Source organism: Eptatretus burgeri, chromosome 6, assembly GCF_056783735.1.
Source record: "Eptatretus burgeri isolate ZD-2024b chromosome 6, Ebu_testis_v1, whole genome shotgun sequence".
Classification (NCBI taxonomy): domain Eukaryota; kingdom Metazoa; phylum Chordata; class Myxini; order Myxiniformes; family Myxinidae; genus Eptatretus; species Eptatretus burgeri.
Window position 1 is genome coordinate 49688942 of NC_140966.1, and position 27500 is coordinate 49716441.

At 43.5% G+C, this 27500-nt stretch overlaps 1 protein-coding gene across 1 annotated transcript in view; it reads right to left on the reverse strand.

Annotated features, from left to right (window-relative positions):
• LOC147024741 (recombining binding protein suppressor of hairless) overlaps nt 1-27500 on the reverse strand; it is a 102002-nt gene that overhangs the window by 34020 nt on the left and 40482 nt on the right. The window contains exons 7-9 of the mRNA XM_085884959.1: nt 17015-17127; nt 14775-14915; nt 14531-14686 (exon numbers count right to left, since the gene is read on the reverse strand). Coding sequence (XP_085741085.1) covers nt 14531-14686; nt 14775-14915; nt 17015-17127 — 410 coding nt within the window. The remainder of the gene's footprint in view (nt 1-14530; nt 14687-14774; nt 14916-17014; nt 17128-27500) is intronic.

Here is a 27500-nt window from a genome sequence, read left to right on the forward strand (position 1 = left end):
TCCAACCGTGACTAGTTCCCGGCGTTAGTCCGGTGGGCGACGTGCCGCGATTCGAGTTACGTGGCCGTTCGCACGCCGGCGGGCGCGAATCCGCAACAATATATATATACATATATATACATATATACATATATATATATATATATATATATATATATATATGTTATGCTTAAATCTGCTCTTATGTGCCTTTTTGCTTTCTTGCTAATAAATATTTGCCTTTAAATGATTGCTTACTTGTGTGTTTGTAATAAATAATTGTTTGTTGTTATTTCCAATCTGTTTCGGTTGGAGACAGTGCACAAGTAAGGTTAGACGGGACATTCTTCCCCAATAATTTGCTTTGTCAGCCAGCACACACTCACTGTAACGCTCGGCAGTAATCCGAGTGTGTGCTGAGGGCATGTGACCCTAATTAGCCGGTCATCTACAGGTAACGTATCACGCAAAATTGTGTAATCCTGCTCGGATTGGCCGTGCCAATCGGTATTCCTGGTTGTTTAGCAACCTGCCAGTGTGTGGAGTTATCCGTGCTCGGCAGCATTATGACCGGGTGTTCGGGAGGGACCCAAGTACTTCCTCTCGTGGCAAGCTTCGAACCCCGGTTCCACTGTGTGTGTGTGTGTGTGTGTGTGTGTGTGTGTGTGTGTGTGTGTGTGTGTGTGTGTGTGTGTGTGTGTGTGTGTGTGTGTGTGTGTGTGTGTATATATATATATATATAAGTGTGTGTGTGCAGGATGACCTGAAGGTCTGCACACACATCAAAGCTGTCTCGCCTGAGGTTGAGTCCCAACCCAGCTATAAACTGTCATCGCGGTGTTACATTGGCAGGTTGATTCATCAATGTGCGTGCCGTTGCTCGGATGGATGTTAAACTTGTGTCCCACCTGCCGTCATTGGTTGGCAGACGTTAAAGAGCCCACCCATACTGTCCTTTGGGACGAGTAGGCGAGCTATTGCCAGCATAATGGCTAAATTGCAAATTCCTGTCCTAACTACTGCTCGGAAGGCAATAGCAAACTACCCTGTATAACCCTTTCCTCAGGAAGCTGGGTTTTTATTTTCCTCACAATGGTGAGGAAATAGACCACCCAGAGATGTCATTGAGGAAAGGGAGCAGAGACATTCAACAGGACGAGTCTTTCTTCGACCTGCCCCCTTGTACCAGTCAAGGGAAGAGGCTCGGAGAGACAGAATTTCAGTATTTTGGAAACAGAATTTATGTTAAGCAGGAGTGTTTTGTCTATCCAGTTTGGCATGCCTTCATCATTGATTAAAACCATGCAAAATGACATTCCATCTTGCCTTTATCATGGGTTTGGAATTGAACCCTGATCAAACAGAATCGTTTTCTCTCTTGAAGCATATTCCATAAATTATAACGAATTTAAATTAAATCAATGTATCAAAATGGAAGGATGCCAACTTCACCAATGTGTGAGTCGCTACAATAATACGACAGTTGCTGTTTGTTTTCCCATTCAGCTTCCAAGTTCCAGATCCACCCACCTCTTAACATTTGTCTTCAACTTACAATCATAAAGTCTGTCCCTTAAAGTTGCTGAGCAACCCACAAGAATGTAAGGAAAAGTTTTATTATACCATTTGACATATTTACAGAAAAATTCCTTCAGCTGTAAACTGTAAAATAAAGAGCTCATTCCAATCGGTCATTCTTGATATACATTATTTGCAGAATGCAAACATAATGCACTTCATCAAATACATAAAGCTTTTATTTATTACGTGTGAAAGTAGGATGCACCCCAGCTTCTGTAAGTATGCCCCACTGATATGGATTCCATATATCAACTGTGAATGGTCAGCACAAGCCAAATTGTATCCCATCACAGCCATTGCCGCAACATTTGTGACCAACAAGCATCATCTGCCACATGATTGTAGTCAATTGCCTTACTATCGCACCGTAAGGACAGCTTTACAGTTGGGAATAAAGAAGATTATAATCATATCTCCAACCTACAGGAACACAACGACTTGACCATCATGTTGTGCTATACTACGACCGTGAGGGGGCATCTCACAGTGTCCACCAAGTCTTAAGCAAATCTGTGTCCTCTTAACGGTACTTTTATCAAGGCCATAAACAATATGCTCGTGAGGCAGACGATGCTTGTTGGTCACAAATGGTGCAGCAATGTCTGTGATGGGACACAATTTGTATTGTACTTGTAATACACAGTTAGGTCTTACCATTCATATATTCCTCAAAGGAAGCCCAGCCCAAGCAGACAGACAATTTGATTATGTTGTACTGATGAGCTCCAATAATGGTGAAACATGTCTACAGAGTACAGCAATTCGATATTCTCTGCTTGTGGCTTTTTGAACCATTGCCTTTAAGGCTTGGTAGAAACTGTGAGATGCCAGCCAGCACATCGTCATGGTGTTGCTGTAGGTTGGTGAGCCAATTATAAATCATATGCAGTACGAGAAAGCAGATGAAAAGGCAAAGCCTGTCCGCTTTGTATTTGGACTTGTTCTTCCGTTTGCTGAATGGTACCTTTAACCTTTTGACCAAATTTTTAATTTGTCTTAACCATATTCTCATAATAAGGCTTTGTTGAAAATTCGATGACAAAAGCTCAAATGGTAAAAATGTTATGCGACAGACAGAGACACAAACAATTGCAAAACCTCATCTCCCGTGCAGCTAACACGTGGACACGTGCACAAACCCAACTACCTCACAAATATCAACCAACAACATGTTTCCCAACAAAGTAAAACGTCCATTGAGAATAATCACAGAAATAATGTACCACCATCTAACAAGGAGAAAGCCAAGAGGCAGAACAGAAGGGATGTAAGAGGATGCTATGGAAAAATAGACAAGGCCATACACAGAAACTAAAAGGAAGAACCACCAAATTGTTCACAGCCTGGATAGACCACAAAAATTTTTTTGATAGTGTTCCAAATTCATACATAAATGCATGCAATTACACAAAATCAATCCCAGAATAATCAAACCGATTGAGAAAGCAATGGAGCTTTGGAATATCACAATGATATTACAGCATTCAGACGGAAAGATCAAAACACCATGAGTGAAGATACAATGCAGGATCTTACAAAAAAGGAAGATAGCCTCCCTCTCCCACCCACCCCCCACCCCCCACCCCTTTTCCTGTTTTGCCTGGCTCTGGACCCACTGAGCAACCTCATTAATGAGCAAGGGCACAAATACATCCTCACATCCAAAAGAACATCAAAAGAAACAGGAACGGTGACATCTATTATACATGGAAGATAGAAAACTCTTCGCCTCAAACGATGAAAATTGGCAGGATTGAAATTAGCGAGGCGGTACGATGATGACATTCAAATTTAATTTGGCCTCGATAAGTGTGCCAAGTCAACATTCATATAAACTAAACCAACAAAAACGAACATAAAACAACAACAAAAAAAAAACATCCACCTTGATACAGCAATACAGGAACTAGAAAATGAAGCACTCTTCCTAATGACAAGCTCTTGTTTTTCCAGGTGATTGAGAAGAGCGGACCACAAGATAGAACGACAAATGTTGGTGACGATTCTTCCCTTTTTAAAGATGCCACAGACAATTCAGCGAAAGACATTCTGTGGAGATTTTTCTAAAAATGGACTCCAGAAAGAAAACTAAAGGCCCGGTCACACCTTGACGTTTTAGCCAACGTATGCTGATTTTTGAATTTTTTTTCTAAAACGCTGGCACACGTTGAATACGTTATGGGTAAGTTTTGATAACATTGAGAGCATGCTGAAAAACACTGCCATACGTCGTTGTACGTTGGCTTTAAACGTTGTACTTTTTGGTTGTCCTCAAATTTTTTCATGTTTGAAATTTCATGACGTATGCCGGCATATGACTCACACGTTCCGCTACGCTGGCCACAAGTTGTATGCACGGTCTGCAATCGTTGACAGACGTCAACACATGCTACTTGTAAGTTAATCATAAGTTGAGACACGCCGAGGTAATGTTTAGCGTACCCGAAACTTATTTCTAACCTATGATTAACGTGTTGTTGGCACATTACGCGATCGTTGCCACACATCGACAGACGTTACTTTTAAGTTACTCATAGGCTGAAAGACGTCGGTATAATGGATCGTCCTTGCGTCAGCGTCCACGGCCACGGCCAGGACACTTATTTGCAGCATTCTTCAAACTTTTCTTCGGCATGACGAGGATGTTCACACTTCGATGTCTAGCTTGGCTATGATTCCAATTGTCCATCGGCAGCGTCTATTTAAAATAGTCGAGTTTGAGCGTTTTAACACGTTCAGAAGAAACGCTTCAAATTTCAAAACCCCAGTGTCAAAAAACAAAGGCGAGTGACAGCAATTTAAATCGTTCATTGTAAACAATGAAAATAGCTGAGTAGTACCGTTTAAAAGTCGTTGAGTGTAAAAAAATCCATTTGTTGAGCGCAAGCGTCTACTTTCAATAGTGGGGTTTGAGCGATTTAGCACGTTCAATAGAAACGATTAAAATTTCCGAGCGCCAGCGTCAAAAAACAAAGGCGAGTGACAGCAATTTAAATCGTTCATTGTAAACAATGAAAATAGCTGACTGGTACCGTTTAAAAGTCGTTGAGTATAAAAAAAATCCAATTGTTGAGCGCAAGCGTCTACTTTCAATAGTGGGGTTTGAGCGATTTAGCACGTTCAATAGAAACGATTAAAATTTCCGAGCGCCAGCGTCAAAAAACAAAGGCGAGTGACAAGCAATTTAAATCGTTCATTGTAAACAATGAAAATAGCTGACTGGTACCGTTTAAAAGTCGTTGAGTGTAAAAAAAATCCAATTGTTGAGCGCAAGCGTCTACTTTCAATAGTGGGGTTTGAGCGATTTAGCACGTTCAATAGAAACGATTAAAATTTCCGAGCGCCAGCGTCAAAAAACAAAGGCGAGTGACAAGCAATTTAAATCGTTCATTGTAAACAATGAAAATAGTTGAGTGGTACCGTTTAAAAGTCGTTGAGTGTAAAAAAAATCCAATTGTTGAGCGCAAGCGTCTACTTTCAATAGTGGAGATGCAGCCATTTAAATCGTTGAGTTTATCATTTAAATCGTTAAATCGTTAAACACAAGGACGATCCATCATAACCCACACCCTCCCCCTCACACTCACCTACTACTGCCAACATGAACAAACTACTACTAATACTAATACTAATACTGATACTGATACTGCTGACATGGACATCGACTCAAAAATGACTCGAAAACACTGTTGGGTTCCCCTTTTATGAGCAGCATTTTTATATACCAATTCCCAAAACCGCTGGGAACACGTCTTTATATGGCAGTTGTAAGCTAGAAACACGTAAATTTATTTTTTATGTCGACCGGAAGACGTCATTGGAATACGTCTACATACGTCGATGTGTGTTGGGACTACGTAAAGAATTGGTTCAAAGCACGTCAAACATAAGTTAGAAATAAGTTTTGCATAAAAAAGACATTACCGCGACATGTTTCGACTTATGAGTAGCTTATAAGTAGCCTTTGTGGACGTGTGTAAGCGTCCACATATCGTGTGTAAAACTTATCCCCATCGCATGCGGAACGTGTGTCATACGCCGAGTACGTCGTAAAATTTTGAACATGTTTAAAATTTCTTGACGTACTCTACTTACGACGTATGATAGCGTACTTTAGCGTTGTACTCACGTATACCAAACTTACTCATACAGTATTTGAAGTGCCCCAACGTTTTAGACACATTTTTCTTAGGTCGGCATACGCTGGCAAGATCGCCAAGGTGTGACCGCGATGTTGACACTTCCATTTCTGCGGCAGTTATGATTCGAATTGTTGTGCGTCAGCCTTTTAATAGGCTACGTCACGACATCGTCGGCGATGCATGCAACGCGCTATGCCTAAGTTAGACTATCGTTGGGCATCGGTTGTGTAGGCCGACAACAGGTTCAGCATTCGTTGGTATAAGTTATCTATAACACAACGAAACGTTCTGTGTCCGTTACCAATGCGTTATACATAAGACCAAGTCGCTATGAATACGTCCGAATCTTTAAAAAAAAACATCAAAAGTTCAACGTAAGCCAGCGTTTTACATACATTTAATACGTTGCCATCGCTGGCTAAAACGTCAAGGTGTGACCGGGCCTTAAAATCGCGTTAAAATGCGAGTTTGGAACTTGCACGGCACCTTGAAAATCACGGATATTTCCCTTGGTCAAAAGGTTCAGAGAAAAAGGCACTGTCGCAAGTCTCATCGGTAAAAGTGCTGGAGGCTCATATTCTTCTTTCTGGGAATGTCAACTCCAAGGACTGCATACACCGGGAATCGATACAGCCCTCCCCACTCCCCCCTGATCCCATGTTCGAGTGACCTCTTCACTCAGAAAAATGCAATCTGGGTCGTAATCATTAAACATGAAATATTCGGCTCTTTCTGGTTCGAGGACGATATAGGCTAGGCATTGATTGTCAACACAAAATGTTACATCCAAGTTCTGGGGAAGTTTGGGAGGGCTCTCGGCAGTTGCGGGGGGGGCTACGAGAGAGGAGCAATGGTTTAAACAGAATGGTGCCACTCCCCACACTTCAAATGATTCACTGAACTGGCTCTACACGCACTTTGGTGACAGTCATCAGTTGAAGACTTGCTGTTGAATGGGCTCCCACACTTAACAGATTGCTATATTTGGGGCTATCTGAAGGACAACGTCTGGAAAAAGACCACCATCCATTGAATAACTCAAGGCAACAATGATCGATAAAATTTACTTAATTCCTACAGCAGAATATGTCAGAGTAACCATTTTTTCCCGTTGAATCCAAGTGCGCTTGCAGCGCCGTCGAAAACATTTGGAGCATGTCATTTAAGCATAGCCAGTCTTGGCCTATTTACGGTAATATGTGCCAAAACTTGTGCCATTTGAGTGAAAATGAGGATTTTATATTAAATAGTATGGGTTCTGGTTTTTTTTGGGGGGGGGCTCATATCGTACATCGGAGTAGAAGAGGGCCACCAAATATGTCACCAACAAATGTGCAAAACAATTACCAAAAATACCTGCATAGACCGAAGCTGATCCTGAAAACACACCTCTCTCCAAGAAACAAAATCAAAGCCATAAATCAACTCACAATACCAGTATTCCCAGTGCAGCTGCAAAATAATAAACTGGCCACAATCGGAAATCAACAAACAAGATAAAGATTAAGAAACTCCTCACTCACCATAAAATGTTCTACAAAAATCAGTGCATCCTGAGAATGTACCTGCTGAGATGAGGAGGTTGTGGCATGATGGAACTCAACCAAGTGCACAGAATGACAACTGTAGAATTGGCTGAATACTTGAAAACTTCAACAGGCGACAGAATCAAATTTGTATGCAAACACGAAGACAGCAAGCCAGAAAAATATCTCTAAACCACCTTGCAAAACATTTCCAAAGATAGGTGTGAATAGATGTCACACATGAAACAAAAACAAGCAGCAACAAATACAGCTCCAACAATTGAAAAAAAGACAAAAGAAAAATACAAAGAGAAAGATCAACAACTGGAAGAATGATAAATGAGGAGGGATATATATATATATATATATATATAAAAGTTGTGACATTGGACAGAGAAAAAAGGCTCAATGGAACAGCTATGAAGAGGTCAGCCCAGCTGGGATGGAGAACGAATCATAATAAATGCCCAAGACCAAGGACAGTATCGCAATGGCTTTAATAAAATGGCGGGACTGATTCAATCGGACAGGTGTAGGTTCTGCAAGGAAAAAAACATAAATCACGAGTCACCTCCTCTCGGGATGTAAAAAACTAATGTCAGAACAGGTGTACACACAAAGGCCCAACAAAGTATGTGGAGTAATTCACTGGCAAGTCTGCAAAAATTTCAATATCCCGGTTTCAAAAAACACATGGAAGCATGAACCACACAAAATCTTTGAAAACAAGGAAGTAATGCTCACGAACGACTTGACCCAATTGAGAGTGAACATAGAAAAACAAAGTACTGCAACCAGATGTAGTATTTTGGTACAAAGAAAAAAAAATTAGAGGGCATTGCTAATTGAGGTTTCCGTACCCAGAAATTTTGGCCGAAAGAACGCAGAAATCAAGAAAATGACCAGATACCAAGATTTCAAAAATGAAGTGAAAAGATCCAGGATGCTGAAGAGATCCAAAATTGTACTAGTGATAATTAAAGCAATGGGAATGATAAAGAAGATCCTCAGAGATCTTAAGAAACATCCCTGGGGCTATTACAACAAACAATCTACAGTTGAAAGCTGTCCGGGGCACAATGACGACCCTGAAAAGAGCCCTCAGAACAAAACTTCATACCTTGGTCCATGAATCGTAATGCCTTACCAAAATCGAGGTGGATGCTTCAAGCCCTGGGAGGACTCTGTTCCTTCTCAAACAAAATAAAATAAAGATTTTAAAGGCTGTAGAAAAAAAAATTGAATTGGAAGTTTACAACCATTGATGCACCCTCTCTTAAATCACCTTATTTAACATGTTAACTTAGTTATTTATGTCTTTTACGACGTCCCCACAAACAGTAAGTTTTCTGTTTGGAATGATTTTCAATTTTGTTTGACTGCCAGACAGACAGAAGCAATTGCTTCATCGCACTGTGTGCACCCCCGTTTTTTGTTTTACATGAGATAAAAATTTCAAAAAAATAATAATAATAATAAATATACCGTCAGAGATGGGGAATCCCCCACTATTGAAAAATAATTGAAATCAGATAAGCGTTTTTCCATTTATTACAAAAAATTTTTTTCAAGATGGCCACCCCAGTCGGCCATCTTGGATCCGGCCACGCCCAAAATCAATAGGGTTCTTCCTTTTCAGGTGGTACATGTGTGACCCAAATTTCAAATCGATATGGTGAACAGTTTATGAGTTATCGCACTCACAGCTATAAATGTTGACGCGCAGCCAGCCGGACGGACGGACGGACGACCCGGGTGACAACAATATCCCCACGCGGCAGGGGATAATAAAAAACATGGCTGGGCGAATCTCCACCAAACTTTGCATACCTGCTGGGTTCCCAGAGGAAACAAATATTACTAGTTCGCTCTCAGCGATTACACACAATGTTGACCTTTAGAGGTATTCATTCCATTGTGACATCAATGGATGTCATAATTTGACTCGTCTTGAGTCCATCATCAAAGAATGTGTTGCCACGAGCCCCATAATAAAGGCATCTTTTTTTCTTTTTTCTTGGTGTAAAACAGTACCATTATCGACATCCTCATTTTGTGATTCAAATAAGCAAAACTAATGAATTTGTCTTGTCAGTTGTCGAACAAACATACTTCACAAATATATATGGTTTTATTTTTAGTAAACATTATGGCTTGTCAATATTTTTAGGGTTATTGCTATGATGCAGAAAAACAAAAACACAACAACAACAAAAAATACCGCAGCCCACGCTTAACCTTTTCCCACGCTTAACCTCTCCCCACATGTCTATATTGTTGCGGTTCTCGGAACCGCATGCATCCAACAGATAGTGGTCCCAAGACAGTTGTTCCATTAATATATGTGTAGATAGTCCCTTCCTGGGACAACAGGGGCGTGTGTTACGATGATCTCATAGCTAGGTTTGCTTACATCATTTCTTCTTCATTTCATTTCTACTCTTCTTTTCTGATTATTCCTGAGTTAAATCTGAGCCATGTGCACCCTGCGCTGTGAGATAGGTCCTCAGCAAAGGCCAAGCAGGCACTACATCCACAACCCTCCGTACAAAACACAGCCTGCCAAGTGCACTCGCAGCGGTAATTTCCACCCGATGGTGTTTTCCACAACATAGGAAACACACCCAGCATGACGCCCACGCTGCACGGAACGCGTACCGAGGTGGATAATAGAAAGGAAACCCCATGCCACGTTCCGTGGGATGCGAGTATGCAAGGCGCAAGCGGTGCGTTCCTTTCGACCCATTTCTGGACTAATTATAATTATATCGATCAGGTTTCGTCCCACGGACACGATAGAATCGGGCGAGCGCTGGCCATGTGCGCAATGGCGGATCGGAATGGAAGATGTTGTACGGAACGTGCTCTCAAAGGCAGACCCGTGAGCCACTCGCGACACTTTGTTATCGTACAGAGCTGGGCACGAATGGACACATATTACTGTCTGTGCATGGGTTTGCCATAACATCTTACCTTCTCGCCTCTACAGCTAGCGAAGCTGCGATCGGGCGGCGGCATGTTGTACAGCTCGGGCCACGTTGTCGGGCATGCTGGCTAGCGCTGGCCAGGGGCGCCTGAGCAGGCGTGCGGAACCGACGCTGCCCTCGGCCGGTCATCAGGGCACGGCCGGGGGTTCTTGCAAGGCGATTCATGGCGCGGAGTTAGGTGTGGGCGATTCGTATCATGTCGTGAGGTTGAAGCGATACGGTCCCACAGCTCGGGGTCACTTTGCCGGAAATGGAATGTTGCAGTTTCCGGCCATCGCGGCCGGGAGAGGGTCGGGGCCAATCAGAGCGCCCGATTCGGGTGACCACACCGAGTTTCGGGGTGGCCCCCCACACCGCGGGGCCCATAAAGGTCCAAGCGGATCCTCCTTCTCTCGCTCTGCTGCCCTGCCACAGCTTCCACTCAAGCTGGAGCTCGACTCCACCCTGTCATCATCACTGGGCTCCTCCTCCTCTTCTCCGCCCACACGACTGACTCCACCCTCCCAACTCAAACCCCTCCTTCACGCCCATGGTCTCGACGTGAGCTGCCCGAAGCGAGAGACAACGCATCAGCTGTCGGGGGGGGGGGTGGGTACCGCGCCACGGAGCACTCCCCCCAAACGTATTGGTGGCACGTTCGGGTCTCGCGTATGTTATACAAAGGTACCAAGAGACCGTAGCTTCAACTCCTCTCCTGCTTCAATCCCTCTTCATCAGGGTATCGGTGTGTGTGTGTGTGTGTGTGTGTGTGTGTGTGTGTGTGTGTGTGTGTGTGTGTGTGTGTGTGTGTGCGCGTGCGTGTGTCCTGGCGCCTGTCTATACAAGTAAACCTGCAGAAGATTGTTATTATTTTCGGTTTAGGTCTGCTCTGCGTCCACTTTTATAAGTTTCTTGTTTATTGCTGCACCACACCTCTCTTCCCTATCTCTGCATAACACACCCCAATAAATCTTGATTGTACCACATATCTTTCCTCGCCCATTGTAAATAAATAATTATTAGGAATGTTCCCAGCTCGTTTTTGTCTTTTCCTTCATTGGTCGAGCATGGTCCGAATCCTAGCTTAGCCAGGACTTTATTCCCAACAATCCGTTCCATTTTGCCGGTATGTCCTTGGCAGTGTCGCTCGGTTGCATCCGATCCGGTAAAGTGATCGATTCGGTCGAGTGATCCAGTTCGGACAAGGCGTACCGAGCACGTGTTCCCCGGTAATTAAATCACGTGGTTATTTTTAGGTAACCAGATTAACTAGACGGAGGACTCTGAGTCACATGGTTGAGTTATTGGCGTCCACGGTCAGTTAGGCGACCCGCCGCGTCACGGAATTATCCGTGTGCGATGGCCTACAATTCCGGGGAGTCTGGTGGGAGCAGAGATAGCTTCCCCCCACCAGTGGTCTTCTCACCCGACCCCCGGCCCACAACAATATATTGGACTGAAAATGGCCCAGGGGACAAGGAGAGGAATTCCTCCTGATGACTCAACCTTTGCTCTTTGAGTTCTTTCTTGGTCTTCAGTTTGATTAGGTATTTCCTAAAATACATGCGTTTAGATGGATGGTTTTGTATGTCTGTAAAATAAGGAATTGTAAGGGTCGATAGTGTAAAAAAAAAAAAACCAAAGCATTTTCTCCCACTTGTAATTACCCTCCCCCCACCCCTGCCCCCAACCACCTCCTTCATCTACCTTTGTCCAAAATCCTCTTTCACAATCAACTAAATGACTGGCCAAGTTGTTGCCTTGAGTTACAAGCAGGGCATTTCCTCTCGACAGTTTAAACATTGGTCGGTCACCCATTGGTTGCTCAATTCGTACTATGCCCAATGAACGTTGAGTGGTGATGGAACTTACCAGAACCAATCAATGGTCGTGGAGAGGGAGGCCAAGATGTGCGCGTGTCCAGGTTGGAACAAGCAACCAATGGGATTCATACTTGAGCCTTTTCATAACTTGCCAGCCAATGAGGGAGAGGAGTGACGTCACGTGGGGTCAATTTCATTACAAGGCCCGAAGTAGTCAAACGAATGATTCAGCCTGGGACACGACAGTTCAGATCTTGGTGCAGAGTTGGTTGAGCCTGAGGGTCTTGACACGTATGGAGGATGGCTGTGGGACATACCCATGGGACAGCTGCATTCTAGTCCCTGAACAGAGCGACATTGACTGGATCCCAAACCTCTGAGTTGCGCTTCCTGTGACCAAGCCAAAGCGACTCACCTTGGGCTCATCACGTACGAAGAAATGGCAGCCTGCATGTTTAACCAGAAATATTCTATGGCACCTTTAGCTAAGGGAAGGCCTTACCTATCCAACAATCTTCTCGAACCTTTCCTTTGTATTGGTCAGACTGTTGGGGTCAGACTGTACAGTGCTTGGGACGTGGCATGCGATTTCCCATCAATTTAGAATTCTAAATTTAAATGGCTTCGTGTCACACCATGGGAGTCCAGTTACTCCACAATAAATTCTATTTTGCAGAACTTTTTCTGAAGCAAATCCTTAAAAAGTGTTTTCAGAAACATTTTGTTGCATTACAGCCTGAATTTAAAATGGATTAACTTTAAATTTTTTTGTCATTGATTTTCACAAAATACCCCCATAATGACAACCCAATGTATTTACACAAAATACACCCCCCCCCCCCCCCCCGAGTCAATACTTTGTCAAAGATGAGTCAATACCCTGAGTCTTTTTGGGTATGTGCATTAGCGTTGCACATCTGGATTTGGGGATTTTCTCCCATTCTTCCTTGCAGATTTGCTTAAGCTCTGTCAAGTTGGACAGTTGTGCGTTGGTGAACAACAGGCTTCAAGTCTTTCCACAGATTCTTCATGGGATTGAAGTCTGGACTTTGGCTAGGCCACTCAAGGGCTTTCACGTTCTTGTTCTGAAACCATTGCAGTGTTGCTTTGGCTGCATGCTTGGGGTCATTGTCTGTTGGAACATTAATTTTCACTGTAGTCTCAGGTCTTTTGGACTCTGAAGCAGGTTCTCCTCAAGGATTTCCTGGTATTTGGCCCCTTCATCGTTTCCTCGATCCTTGCAAGTCTCCCACTCCCTGCTGATGAAAAGAATTCCCATCGCATGATGCTGCCACCACCCTGCTTCATTGTAGGGATGGTGTTAGATGGGTGATGTGCTGTGTTCGGTTTCCGCTTGATGTAGCGTTTGCATTCAGGCCAAAAAGTTCAATTTTCATCTCATCAGACCACAGAATCTTTTTCCCACATTCTCTCAGAGTCTTTCACATGCCTTTTTGCAAACTCTAAGCATGCTGTCATGTTCCTTTTTCTCATGAATGGATTCCGTCTGACCCCTATCCCATAAAGCATGGATTTGTGAAGTGCTACAGAGATTGTTGTCCTTCCGGCAGGTTCTCCAATCTCATCCAAAGAATTCTGTAGTTCTGTCAGAGTGGTCGTTGGGTTCTTGGTCACCTCCCTGACCAAGGTCCTTCTTGCCCAGTTGCTCAGGTTGGTTGGATGGCCAGCTCCAGTAAGTCTGAGTAGTTCCATATTCTTTCCATTTCCGAATGATGGAGCTCACTGTGCACTTGGGAACTTTCAAAACTCTAGAAATTGTTTTATACCCTTCCCCATATCGATGCCTCCTCACAATTATATCTCAGTTCTACGGACAGTTCCTTGGACTTCATGGTGGAGTTTCTGCTCTGACATGCACTGTCAACTGTAGGACCTTGTATAGAAAGGTGTGTTTCTTTTTAAACCATGTCCAATCAATTGAATCGGCCACAGGTGGACTCCAATCAAGTTGCAGAGACATCAAGGATGATCAGAGGAAATTGGATGCACCTGAGCTCAATTTTGTGTCGTAGCAAAAGGGTTGAATACTTATTGATGCAAGACATTTCAGATTTTCATTTTTAATCAATTTGGAAAATTTTCTAAAAACATGCTTTCAGTCTGTAATTATGGGGCATTTTGTGAAGGTTGGTGACAAAAAAATTAAATTCAATCCACTTTAAATTCAGAAGAACACAACAAAATGTAACAAAAGTCGAGGGGTGTGAATACTTTCTGAAGCCACTGCAGTTCTCCTGTGATAACCTGTAAATGTTTCAAGGCTCACCTTTGTAAAGCAAGTTATTTTCCACCTTCACCCAGTGCTCCACCTGTTAGATCCTACCAGTGTAGTTAAAGAGAGAGAGAAAAAAATAAAGCAAACCAATGTTGCTGAAATTAAATTAGGTTCTCTCAACTACTGCAAAGCAAAAGTTAAATTAACCAAACTATCTTTTAGTATCATTTTGGGCTGAGATCCCAATCCAGCAAACATCCATGACTACAGGACCCACCTGCAGGCTCTCCACGACTGGAACAGGGGTAACCGGGGACTGTACTGGTCCCATTCCCTCGTAGAAGGTATATTCAGCCTTGTCGGTACTGATGATCGTCCAGGAAGCACCATCATTGATCATTTCCTTGTTTGGCTCTTTTGGACATGGTGTTGCCTGTCAGAGAGGAAAGGAAAGGGGGAGGTGTAGTGGAAGCAGATACAACTACTAGTATAAAAGAATGAGGAGCAGTGTTGCCCAATACCTGGAACTGGATTATGCGTTCCTGTGCTAAACACAGGTACATCCTCTCTGTGTCTTTCAGAAAAAAAGCACATTTGTGCAGCTGAGAAACAGGGTCATCTGCATCCAAGAGAGCTGTCTGCTTGTCCACCTTTCGGATTATCTATGAGTAACAATTGAGATTTTTTTTAGTCCTGAACATGAAGTAAAAGAGCATGAAGGACAGGCAGGACAAGAAACAGGCAACAGGCTTTGATAGCAAGATGAGATAATGAAAAAGGGGATGAGAGAGAAAGGGATAGTGAGGATATAGCAAGCAAAGGGAGAGGAGACAGTCAGGAGGTGCCAGGCAAAGGTAGTGCTATACCCGAACTTGAACTCGGCGAGTTGTGCTTCCGAGTCGAGTCTGAGTCAGGCCGGGTTTGGTTGACAACTTGGAAACGAACTCGGATATTTTTCCTGTCACATAAAATGAAGTTTAAAAAAAAATATCTCCCCCCCCCCCACATGATTTAAGGCTCGTCGTGGAGCTGACACACCACACACACACACACACACACACACACACACACACACACACACACACACACACACACACACACACACACACACACACACACACACACACACACACACACACACACGACAAACCCAGCCGGTGGCAATGCCGTCACTCCCAAGGGTACTCTGGGCATCAGCGATGTCACATTGGCTCTGCCTTTCTCACCACACTCAGCTGGGCATTTCCTAAGGACAAATTTCCTCCTCCCCATGGATGCCAACCTTTGGGGAATGTCCATGCTCTTCACCTTTTAAATGATGAACCTCAAGCAGGTAAGCAGCACTACCATTTTTAACGTCTTTGGTATGACTTGGCTGGAGTTTGAACCGTAGCAGTATTTTGCAAGTGTGCGTGGTCGTATATGAATCGGATGTGCTTCGAATGGGAATGTTGTTTTTCTTTGCAAGTTTAAAAGCAAAATCTTACCATACTTGGGCACTAACTGTTACCGGTCTGTGTTAGGTTAGCTGTGAGCATTGGCCACACGGCGTGGCTAAGTTTAGATATCATTTCGATTTGATAAGTCAATGTGAGTTACGCTGCATTAGAATAAAAATTAGAAAAAAAAAAACACAAAAACATATCAAGTCTTATTTACACTTTCATGTTGTCGAGTCTACAGTAATCTCTTTTTGTAATGAACTTCATCGTTGCGACAGCTGACGCATGTCGTACTTCACAAACATATTGCACATGTATCTGTGAGTGTAAATGAGGATGTAAAATTGAAACACACGAAGGAGGATCTTTTATAACATGTAGTTATCGTCGTGTGCTCCTTCCATGTACTTTATATATTTTTGTATTGCTTCATGAAATATTACAAGATATACAATTTTGCTTGCTCCCTCTGTGTCCTTATAAAAGGGTTCCTGCTTTGGTAGAATAATAAACGTTTCATTCGAACTACTGTGTGAAGAAACCATCAACTCTTATGCTTTTTCAAACCTGGAGAGAGGCTTCCAAAACAGGCAAGCTTGTGATTAAACAAACAAATTTTTGTTCCAAGTAAATTGATTATTAGCTTTCCAACACTATCCTTTGTATTATTCTAGAACAAAAGAAACCCTTTAGAATGATGCGTGATGCAGAAACTTGGCTACTTTTATATATAAAAGTTACAGGATGAAAGGACATCGCTGTATTGTAATGCGAACAGTTCTGTGGCCAGCTGTACCTGTCAACACAATAGAGATTGAGGCCATGCATCCCCATGCTATCAATTTACATTGGCTCGATTCAAGCTCTTCCATGAACCTCGATCATGTCTAAAAATATATATATAAAAAATTCCAAAAATAAATAAAAATATTTGCATACTTATCCGAGTTCCGAGTCGATTCGGGACCCGGTAATTTTCTGCCAAAATTACCAAGCTGGAACTGATCTGAGTTTTTGCTACCGAGTCCCAGCACTAAGCAAATGTAATGGGATGGTCAGGAGGCGCAAGGAAAATTGGGGGGGGGGATAATGAAGAGGTACAAAGAAGGGGATGTGAAATGGGAAATCAAGCCAATAGCAAAAATAGGAGCGAAGCTTGGGGGAGTGAGAGGAACTCTCAAGCATGGGGTTGGAGGGGGGAGGGGTGGAGGGAGGTGAGAATCAAGCTTGGAAGAAGTAGAGTGCAATCAAGCATGGGGCAAGGAAAAGGAGTGTCATTCAGGGAATGCATCTCAATGGGCAACTGAGGTGGTGCTGACCAGTCGAGGGAGAGCCATGCCAGTAACCGAGCACACCAACTTGATTGTCTGACCGTAGTGTATGTATCCATCGCGTACAGTGAACTCTTCTCCCTCTGATTCATCATCATCAACTGGGCAAGCATGTAAGAAAAAAGAAAAAAATACGGGAGAAAAAGGGGTAATAAGAGCATGTAAAGTCATAGATATCCAAATTATGCAATTGTATGAGGAGTAGCAATGAGTAAGCATGCGAAGGAGTAGAAAGGAGGCATGAAAGTTGCAGGAAGTGCAAGAAAAGAAAAGGAGATGGAGATAAGAATAATAAAAATAAACGAGAACTGCAAGCAGTTATGGTTCCCATCGTGTGCTGCCTTTTTGGCTGCTGGTTGCATCATTGGTTAGGGGCACGGCGATGCCACTGATACAGTTCTCCTATTGCCAGTATACTGGTGCTCATTTCGCCGACCTCGAAGGATGACAGGCTGAGTCAACCCCCTGGTGTTAATTCAGTGGAAATGTGTTTCTAACTCAGGACCCTAGAATCCCAAGCCAGCAGTTATGGTGAGTACAGAACAACTCTGGGTCCACTGACAATGCCATCCCAAACCAACCATTCCAAAGACTACGCCATCCCACGCTCCCCATTCCAATGACGATGCCATCCCATCATGTCATTTTTATCAAACTATATTGTTCATGGCTAGTCGATCCCAAGAACTGCCACTTATAATTGTAAGCAGTAATTTATACGTGGCCACTTACAAGGGAACGAACCACGAGGAATAAAATTTTACCAGTACGACATCATAGTTCACATGGTTTGGTAACCATATTGGATTGAAGGAAACCATTTCAATCCCTTTGGCTCCCCCACCATGGACTCCCAGGAGAAAAGTCCAATCACTCGCGTATATGGAGGTTTGAATAGCGGCCGGTAAAATGGCTGCGAGGGTTCAAAAGGGTTAAAAAAAAACCCCAAAACATTCTTCTCTGAAACCACTTCAACGAATGTTGCTAAACTTCAAATACATTATCCTCAACCGATGGTGGAAAAGGATTGAGAACCATAATGTCATAGGTCACATGGTTTGGCATCCATATTGGATTGACCAAAAACATTAAAACAACTCCTTTTCTTGAACCGTTTAATAGATTGATACAAAACTTAATGCAGTAAATACTCAAATATCACGGGTTCTAATATCGCAGGTTTTGACCAATCGTGGGCAACCCATTGTGTTCCAATTTCGTTGTCACAGGATTTCATTTTGACCACGTTTTTTGAGCCAAGACGAGTCATCATTTCCATCCCGTACGTGAACGATTACCTCCCATTACGAGCCTTGTGTTGTTTCTCGTGCACTGCTTTTAATGAGCCCAAACGTGAAGTGATGGACAAAGTTAGTTGTGCCAAAAGGTAGAAAAAGGTTACAACGTTGGGTGAAAATATAGTTGTAAGATCGTTTAGCTTGAGGTGAAAATGTGGCATCTGTGGGCAGCCATTACGGGTTGAATCGCTGTAGGATGAATCTTCCCCATTGTACTCTTCCACATTCCCAAACCTTCATTTTCTGACACCCGGACTCGACTCCCGTTCTCTGGTTCTCAAACCACAGCTCATGAAACAAATCAAAGGGAAGGGATTTATGACGGAGCAGGGTTTTAACACCGACGAGATATGATTATTCTGGAAGATGATGCCTTGCTCTCCAAGCAGGGAAGATCGTGGTTCAAAGTAAGGTGGTTAAGGATCGTGTTTCACTTCTCCATTGTGGCAATACTGCAGGTGCCTTTCAAGTAAAGCTAATGCTGCTTTTCTGATCGCTGAATCGCTTTCCCCGCTCACATCACCACCATCATCCCGAGATGTCTTGTGTTTTCTATTTATGGCAGAGTACACTGCGAGCACGTAACATTCTTACCCTCACCCACCTCACTGTTTTGTGATGAATTAAAAAGTTAAAAGCAGTGCGTTTTTGTTGAATTATTATTTACACTATTTATGTGTTTATTTCAATGTTAACATGCATCAAGTATATATTTACGTATTTATTAGCCCCCGTTGGACTTAATCCGAAACAGGGGCTTATGGATTTGGTCTCGATTTTCGTGTCCACGTGTGAGTGCGTCCGCAACCATATAATTGGGCATGTATGGACCGATTTTATTCGCACTTGGCACAAAGACGACACATAATGGGAAACATAAGCACATATTTTTTCAAGATCAGATCCAAGATAGCCGATTAATGGCCATTTTAGTTGTAAAAAAAAAACAAAACAACCCCGGAGTCGAACACGTCCTCAACCATCTCTCGGACATGCATTTACCGATGTTGTTCAAACTTGGCACACATATAATGAATGATTGACTTCCGGTTCTGGGTTTGGAGTGATGGCAGGGTCTCCCAGGGCTCTCTGCTGACCTTCTCAAGGCTAAGTTTCCGGACGTTATTTGTCCCATTTTAACTGTTTATTTTCCCACCTACATGTTACTGTGTGTTCCTAGTTCGGTTTTGTTTCAAAAATCGTGCTATTTTGCAAGTTTTCGTCGACCTTTTCTTACTGGGTTCCTTGAGGCCTACCCATCCTTCCCCTCCATGTGTATGATCATTTTTATTTGTATTCTCTCCCTATTACCTTCAATTCCTATTTTCCCCACTTTCCCAATGCCCCATCTAAACACTATTTATTGTCTTAAATCCAAAACAAACAAGCAAAAAACTACCTTTCTCCTTGCACACCCATGAGTCCCGATCCTTCTTCTTCCTCCTTCTGCTGACACACCATTTTCATTCCACTTAAGCTGACCCACTCTCGCCATTACCTTCACGATTTCTTCCAACAACCTTCCATTCCCGAATCTTACCTATTCTTCAAAAATACATCAAAATTAATAACCTTCCTTGTATCCTTTCGATCTATACACCTCCTGTAACCACATTGTCTCTCTCCACCCTCTTCCTGATACGTTTCATCAACCCAGCAGCTTCACTCTGCGTTTACCGTTCAAAATTCACCATACACCTCCACAATTTTACTTCAACCTTCCCTTTTCCGAATGTTATGCAATCCTTATTTAAAATAAATAAACAAACAAATTCACTTTTGACTATACACCTCCCAAAGCCACGTGCTTCTCCCATAACCACGTGATCTGTTTACACCCCCTGCGTTTACCGATCTAAATTCACCATTCACCTCAATTTTTTCTACAACCTCCCATTACCAAATCTGATGAAAACTCTCTGAAACAAGAACAACAATAATAATAATAATAAAAACGATCTCTTATAATGCTTCATCTTCCTCTTTCACATGTGTGGTTCTCGTTACTGTATCACAATGCACTACTCTTCTTCTATTTCAACAGACTGCTCTCAATTTGACCTTTCCCTCATACCTTTCCTAAAAAAAAATCCAACTGTTACAGTGTTATGTTACTTCACTCCATTCTCTTAATTCGCCTTTATTGCATCCATCAAGAAATGTCTTTCATCGTATCTTTCACCGAAAAATTAAAAAAAAACCCAGTTTGCTATGAGTGTTCGCTTTCCATCAACCATTCTTTTTTCCAACTTCAGTGCCAACTCACCCCTCTCACCCCTCCCTCTCAAAGCAACCATCACACTCTTCTCCCTCCAAGCCTCCCTCTCACCTTTCTCAAAAACTCCCCCTCACCTTTCTCCCAAAACTCTCCCCACTAACCCTTCTCCCACCACTCACCCCCTCATTCACCCTTCTCAAAGTTGCCACCCTCACATCCACAAAGCTGCCTCCTTCCCCTGCCCTCTCACCTCCATCTCATCACTCCACCTCCTTAAGTCCTCAACTGTCTTCTGCCCCCTCTTATCTCCTCATCCGGCCCTCTCCCTTAGCTATTCTGCAATCCCCCACACTCTTTCAACAACTCTTCTTACCTCCCCCCTCCTCCCTTGTCCTACCCTCCCATCCTACCTCCCCAATTTTTACTCATGCACTCCCTTGGAGTTCCTTTTATATGCATGCAAAATTTCAGGCCACCAAGTTTTATGGTTTTGGAGTTATGGACGCACACGCACAGATCTGTTAAGCAGTTATGGAAAAGATTATTTTTAAAGGATTTGTTCTTTCAATCCAATATGACTGCCCAGGCACTTTACCTATGATGTCCATCCATCCATCCATCCATTGGGACCATCCTCTGTACAGCGCGTCGGTGCTGCCAAAACAGTCTCCTGGGCTATTGGGCACAATCCTGGATGGGTCGCCACTCCGACGCACGTCACCCCATCACTTCACCGATGACGTCATCATTATCACAATACATGCTGTAAATGTAGTCGATCATATTTGTGAAGTTTCACTTAAGCAGCTTCAGGGAAAGGATTTTTAAAAGATTGGCTCAATCCAACATGGCTGCCAAACCAAGTCACTGATGATGTCACAGTTATCAAACTTTTTTTTTTCACTTGGGGAATCGATTGGACAAGTAACATTTCGCATCGATCTGTTCAGCTGTTTGAGGTTAAAAAAAAAAAAATTCTACAAAAAAAAAGAAGAGATATGGCTGGCAGACCATGTCACTGATGATGTCAATTAAATTATGAAAAATTTCTTCATAGATCACACACAAAAATTTTCATATTCATCGGATAAGGAATTGGACAAATCCAATTACGATGTCATCGTTATCAAATGTTATTCCCCATTGTGAGTTCCTGACCTGTGCCAAGTTTTAAACAACAACAACAACAAAAAAACTTCGTTCAGCGGTTTCAGAGAAGAGGTCTGAAGTTTTTCCTTTAATCCAATATGGCTGACATCTGACATCACCTATGAAGTCATAGTTGTCATTAAAAAAATTTCCATGAGTAGGTGATCTTATGGTGAAAGGTTTGACAATCGCTCAAGCAGTTGCTGAAAAAGAACATATATACATATATATTGTTGTAGATTTACGCCCGTCCGGCGTGCGGACGACCGCCTTAGCCCAATTGCGGCCGCGCGCGCCCACCGAACGCGCAATCTAGTCGTAGCTTCCGGATCAACGCCGAAACCCAGCTACGGGTGTTTTTCACACACCATAAACCAGCCAATCCCTCTGTCCACGCTACAGGGTCTATCGCCGAATTGTCGATGTACCTAATTATTCGCGCAGACAGAGATACCGGAGTTTATACCTCGACGGGGCCTGCACAAAAACGAGCCGCTTAAGCAGCTCGTTCCATATGCGATTGCCGAGCGGTTTTATATCGCCAAGTTCCGTCGGACCAGATGTACGTTTTATCGGCTTGATAATCAGCCAGCTAATATCCCGAACGTTCCATAGCAGTCCATGTGAGGAAGGGACACAACGAGCAGGTGACATTCAACAATGGGGACATTTATTTGTACTCGGCACGTAAGCAGTCAATGGGGGGGATGGGGAAAGGACACGAGCAAAAAGCCTACAGCTGATTCCTAAGATCATTTACAGCACACACTTACACAATTCACTACTTAAGGACAAGGCGCCACAGACTTTCATGCAAAACCCAAGAAAGAAAGAACCGGGCTCGTGAGCCTTTATAATTTCTCAGAGCCGGGATGACCGAAGGGGCTCCGAGAGACCGGGCGGGCTACCTGACCACCCTCATGGTGACTCGATAGGTCCTTGTTCGGCGACCCTCGGTGTCTTTGCCCAGACCCCCGAGCTCCGACTGGCTCCCTTGGTCGTTCGGCCTCCACTGCGGCCTGGCTTCGCCGACGATGTGCTGGAGGAGTGAACGGGTCTCGACTCCGGCCCCCTGGCTGCGCCGGCGAACCTTCTAGCGAACCAACTGCCCACACTCCAACACTTCCACCTCCGAACTCCCCAGCTCTCAACAGGGCGTCTCTCCACTCCCAACTCCCACCGACTCCGAGCTCCCCACACCAACTCAACTGCCCTTTCGGCCAGCGAACGCGGCTTTTTATTGGATCTGGGGCGTTCGCCCCTCCCTTCCCAGCACGCGGGGGAAAATCCCAGGAGTGATCGGCTTGGCTCTGTTGTTGTAATAACCGTCATCCGTGTTTACGCCGTTCTGAGGGACCCGCCCCAACCATAATTTCTGTTTCCTTCTTCGGGTGGCTTTCTGAGAGTGGTGTTTTTGTTTGTAGAGGAGGGTCACTGTGTTGTGGAGATTGACAAGGTTGTTGAGTTGTTCTATAATTTGAAATAAAAGACAGAACAGAATAACGGCTAACTCAGAGATGCACAGCCTGGCACATGAACAATGCCCGTTATACATCGGTGGGGAATTCTAACCTGGAACACACACTTATTGAAATAACTGATTTTCGGGGAACCTGAATGGTGTTCTGTGAATTTCCACCACCGTAACAATATATATGTATGTATATATATATATATATATATATATATATATATATATATATATATATATATATATATATATATATATATATATATATATATATATATATATATGTATTGAGGGTAGGGGAAATCCATACAATAATAAGGTACCAAATCAAAAGGAGGATACATTATTCAACATTGCATACAGTGGATGGCATTTTGAATTCAACAATTTGAATATGGGGCTGGGCTATGTAGACCACCCTAAACTGTGACAATCAAAATAGGCTCTTTTAAAAAAAAATTATTTTAACAGTACAGCATATGTTGATTACCGTATTTTCCAGTATATAAGCCACACTTTTTGTACAGTATTTTATTAACCGTTAATTAAATAAAGCCATGCTCAGAAACATCTGGAAACACCCAGAGTTGAGGTGCATGACATACAGTATATAGAGCCTTGTGGCTCTGAAAACACCATTAAAGACAAAAGAAGACTTATTCACAATAGCTAGAGTCTAATAACGGAGCACCCACCTCAAATAAGCTGGCGCGCAATGTGACCATCAGCACTACTGGTCACAAGAAGGACCGATTCACCGTCATGCTCACCTGCACCGCAGACGGTGGCAAGTTTCCCATGTATGTCGTGTTGATGAGGATGACAATGCCCAAAGACAAGTTTCCAGCCGGCGTCATTGTTTGTGCGTAGGAGGGGCGGATAGACGAGGGACTGGTCCAGGACTGGGTGGGCACGGTCTGGAGTAGTAGGCTGGATGGTGGTCTCTCCCGCCGATGGAGCATGCTCGTCCTGGATGCGTTCATGTGTCACAAGCCGGACACAAAAGCCCTGGTCCATCGAACCAACACTGATCTCGTCATCATCCCAAGTGGGATGACATCGCTCCTGCAGCCCCTCGGTGTCTCCATCAACAAAACGTTCAAGGACGGGTTACGTCGCTCCTGGTCCGACGGGATAATGAGTGGGGAGAAGACCTACACCAAGAGCGGGAGGATGAGAAAGGTCGACCTTCTGATGATCTGTGCCTGGATCATCAATGTGTGGGAGATACCGTCGGACATCATCAAGGGAGCATTTCTGAAATGCTACATCTCCAACAACATGGACGGCACAGAGGACAACATCATTTGGGAGGAGGAGGCTGCAAATGACGGTGACAGTGACTGGGACTTGCTCTACCCTGATTCGGATAAAGAGTTACGTCTTCGACGAGGATATCCTCGGGTTGTGCCGAAAAGCTTCATCAAACCCAAACGGCCCTTTTCAGGGCTACAAATCCACAAGAAATATGTATGATACCGGTATGAACCCCTTTTCTTCCTTTTTCTAGTAACAACAACAAAAAAATCCTCTAAGTTATAATATTTAAAAAATAAGAAAGAAAAATAAAAACTACTTGGTATCCTCTCCTCTCTCTTCAACTTCTTGAAAATGAGAATAAGATTGTTAGACGAAATTAAGCAGACATGGGAGTAAGTATGTCGATACCTCTGTCACTTTGTTCCGTAAAAACGTATTTAGATCTACATCAGAAAATAAAATGATCAATATAATCATTTATTTGGAGGGTGAAAAACATGCGTGCAGTTAACGTACCAGAAAAGGTTTTTTGGGGGGGAGGGATGGGGGGGGAGGGATGGGGGGAGGGATGGGGGGGAGGGATGGGGGGGAGGGTGAAAAACAGGGGTGCGGTTAATACACCAGAAAATACGGAAAAACATTATTCACTTGTGCTATTGACTGTTAAAACTAGCTAGAGTTGACTCAACACAAATTTTCAAACCAACATAGAGCTGAAAAAAACATCCAAAATTATGTTGACAGACTCGAGCATGGTGATGGATAGACATCTCCATCGGGCAGAGCCAAGGTGGATGGCCAAATACACTTTCTACTCAACAATTGACAGATTGCTTGCTTCGCTTTCAACACAAAGCCTGGTGGCTTCATGGTTAAGGTAACTGGCTTAAAGATCTTAGGGTCCTGAGTTTGAGCCCCTGTTGTGCCGTCAAAATAACACCAGATGGGTTGACTCCGCCTATTATCCTTCCGGGGTCGGTAAAATGAGTAGCCCCTTACAGGGAAGAATGAGCCATTGGAGTATCCTGCGTCGGAGTAGTGACCCATCCAGGATTGTGCCCCCGAGCCAAGACAAAACTGCCGTTCTAATAACAGAATATCCCTCTTTGTCTGAAGACATGAAAGGAGTGGTTCTTCTTTTTCTTTCAACACGGCCGATTAATTATCGTGGAATGCAGCAGTATAGTATTCTTTTTTCTTCATACACAATGTCGAGGCTCGTATAAGAGCGAACACAGAAGGGAAATAAGGGGAGCAGGAGACAAGAGGGGTGGGACAAGGAAGCACAAAACAGTGGGGAACAGACATTAGATCATCTGTGGAAGGAGAGGGATGGGGCGGGGAACATGGGATATAGAAGATGGACACTACAGGGCCTTTCAGGAAGGAAAGCAGGGAATATGAAGGAGGTGGGATTGGGGTGGATTAACAGGGGAAGAAAAGATTATGGTTTTGGATGGGAGAAGATAAGAGATGGTAGTGAACAGCTGTTTCGAAGACCTGAAGGCAAGAGTGTGATTGAAGGGTGTGGGAGTTTCTTCCAAAGGTGGGAAAAAAAAAAGAGGAATGGAAGGGTGAAGGTGAGCAATGATTTGTGATTTTAGTAGTTTTACCAGAAGGGGGTTGTTGGCGGACCTTGAGTGTCCTGCGGAAATATAGAGGAGGCAGATCGCCGACAGAGCGGGGGGGGGGGGTGAAATTGGAGAGGAGACGGAAGAAGAGAGAAAGACCACCGACCTGCCTGCAGTGAGACAGTGAGAGACCCAAGGACTCAGCCTCATCGCGGGAGATACCAATGATCCTAATGCCTTTGTTTCTGCAGCGTGAAGCCGAGAAACTTGAGGCGGAAGCACCAGCACTCCATCAAGCTGCAGATGAAAGCTTTGTACATAGTCAGGAGCTCAGGTGTAAATCGAATCAAATAGGCGATTTGGGTCAATAGAGAGGCAGTTTAGAGCACTTTCCATCGATGAGTGCCAGAAATTGTGCCCAAAAGTGTTTTAGAAAAGCAATTGCACATGACATATAATAATGTCATCCAATGCCATGAACTTTTCTACCTGTCACCCTCCCAACCCTGAGGTTCCCCCATCCAAAATAATTATCTCTTTGAGCCTGTTCACCCCACCCCTCCCACCCCAAGCCAGCCTTCCAAATTTCCAGTTTTTCCTTCTTGAGAGTTTGCTTTGGTATCCATCTTGTCCAACCCAAAACCTCATTGGTCCCCACACCCATAATTTGAGTTTCTTTTGTTCTGCTTAATCCTGATCGGTTCAGTGTTCTAGCCCTTCCACGAGCCTTACCTCTGCAAAAAGACGATGTGCTGCTTGTTTGATGCTTAGCATTTAAAAGGAGAGAACAAGGCCAAAATGCCAGGAAGGCAATGGCAAAACACCAAGTAGAACCCACGCCAATAAATTGTTTCGGCAGCAATAATGCTCTGTCAAGAATATGGCACATCACCACAACTGTGGCTCAATCCCCCCCCCAACCCTCCCCATCTCGACTATGCCTCACGGAGATCTCCATACTCCACAGAGACTTGATCTCCATCTCAAATATATTTTTGCACGTTTAAAAAAAAAAAAAAAAAAAAAAAAAAAATATATATATATATATATATATATATATATATATATATATATATATATATATATATATATATATATATATATATATATATTGTTACGGCTGTGGAAATTCGCAGAACGCCATAAAGGTTCCTTAGATCAGTTATCCCGGTAAGTTGGTGTTAGATAGGTTTCCCCACCGTTGTTTAGAGGGATTTCTTCGTGTTCGCCAGGCTGCGACCCTTTGAGATAGTGTTGTTCTTTTTCTATCGTTATTTTGGACCAACCATACCTCACAACCAGATCGCCACCACCGACATCGTTCCAAAACGGCCACAACCAAACCACCACCACCTTCGCCGTTTTTACCTCCACAACTATCAACAACCCCATGCCACGAACATCGCCTCACCTTCGTTCCGAATACGACGCCATCTCCACTGCAGGCAGAGGAAAAGGGTTCTCTCGCCGTTTTGAACGCCTGTGATTATTACCACGTCCGCTCCCC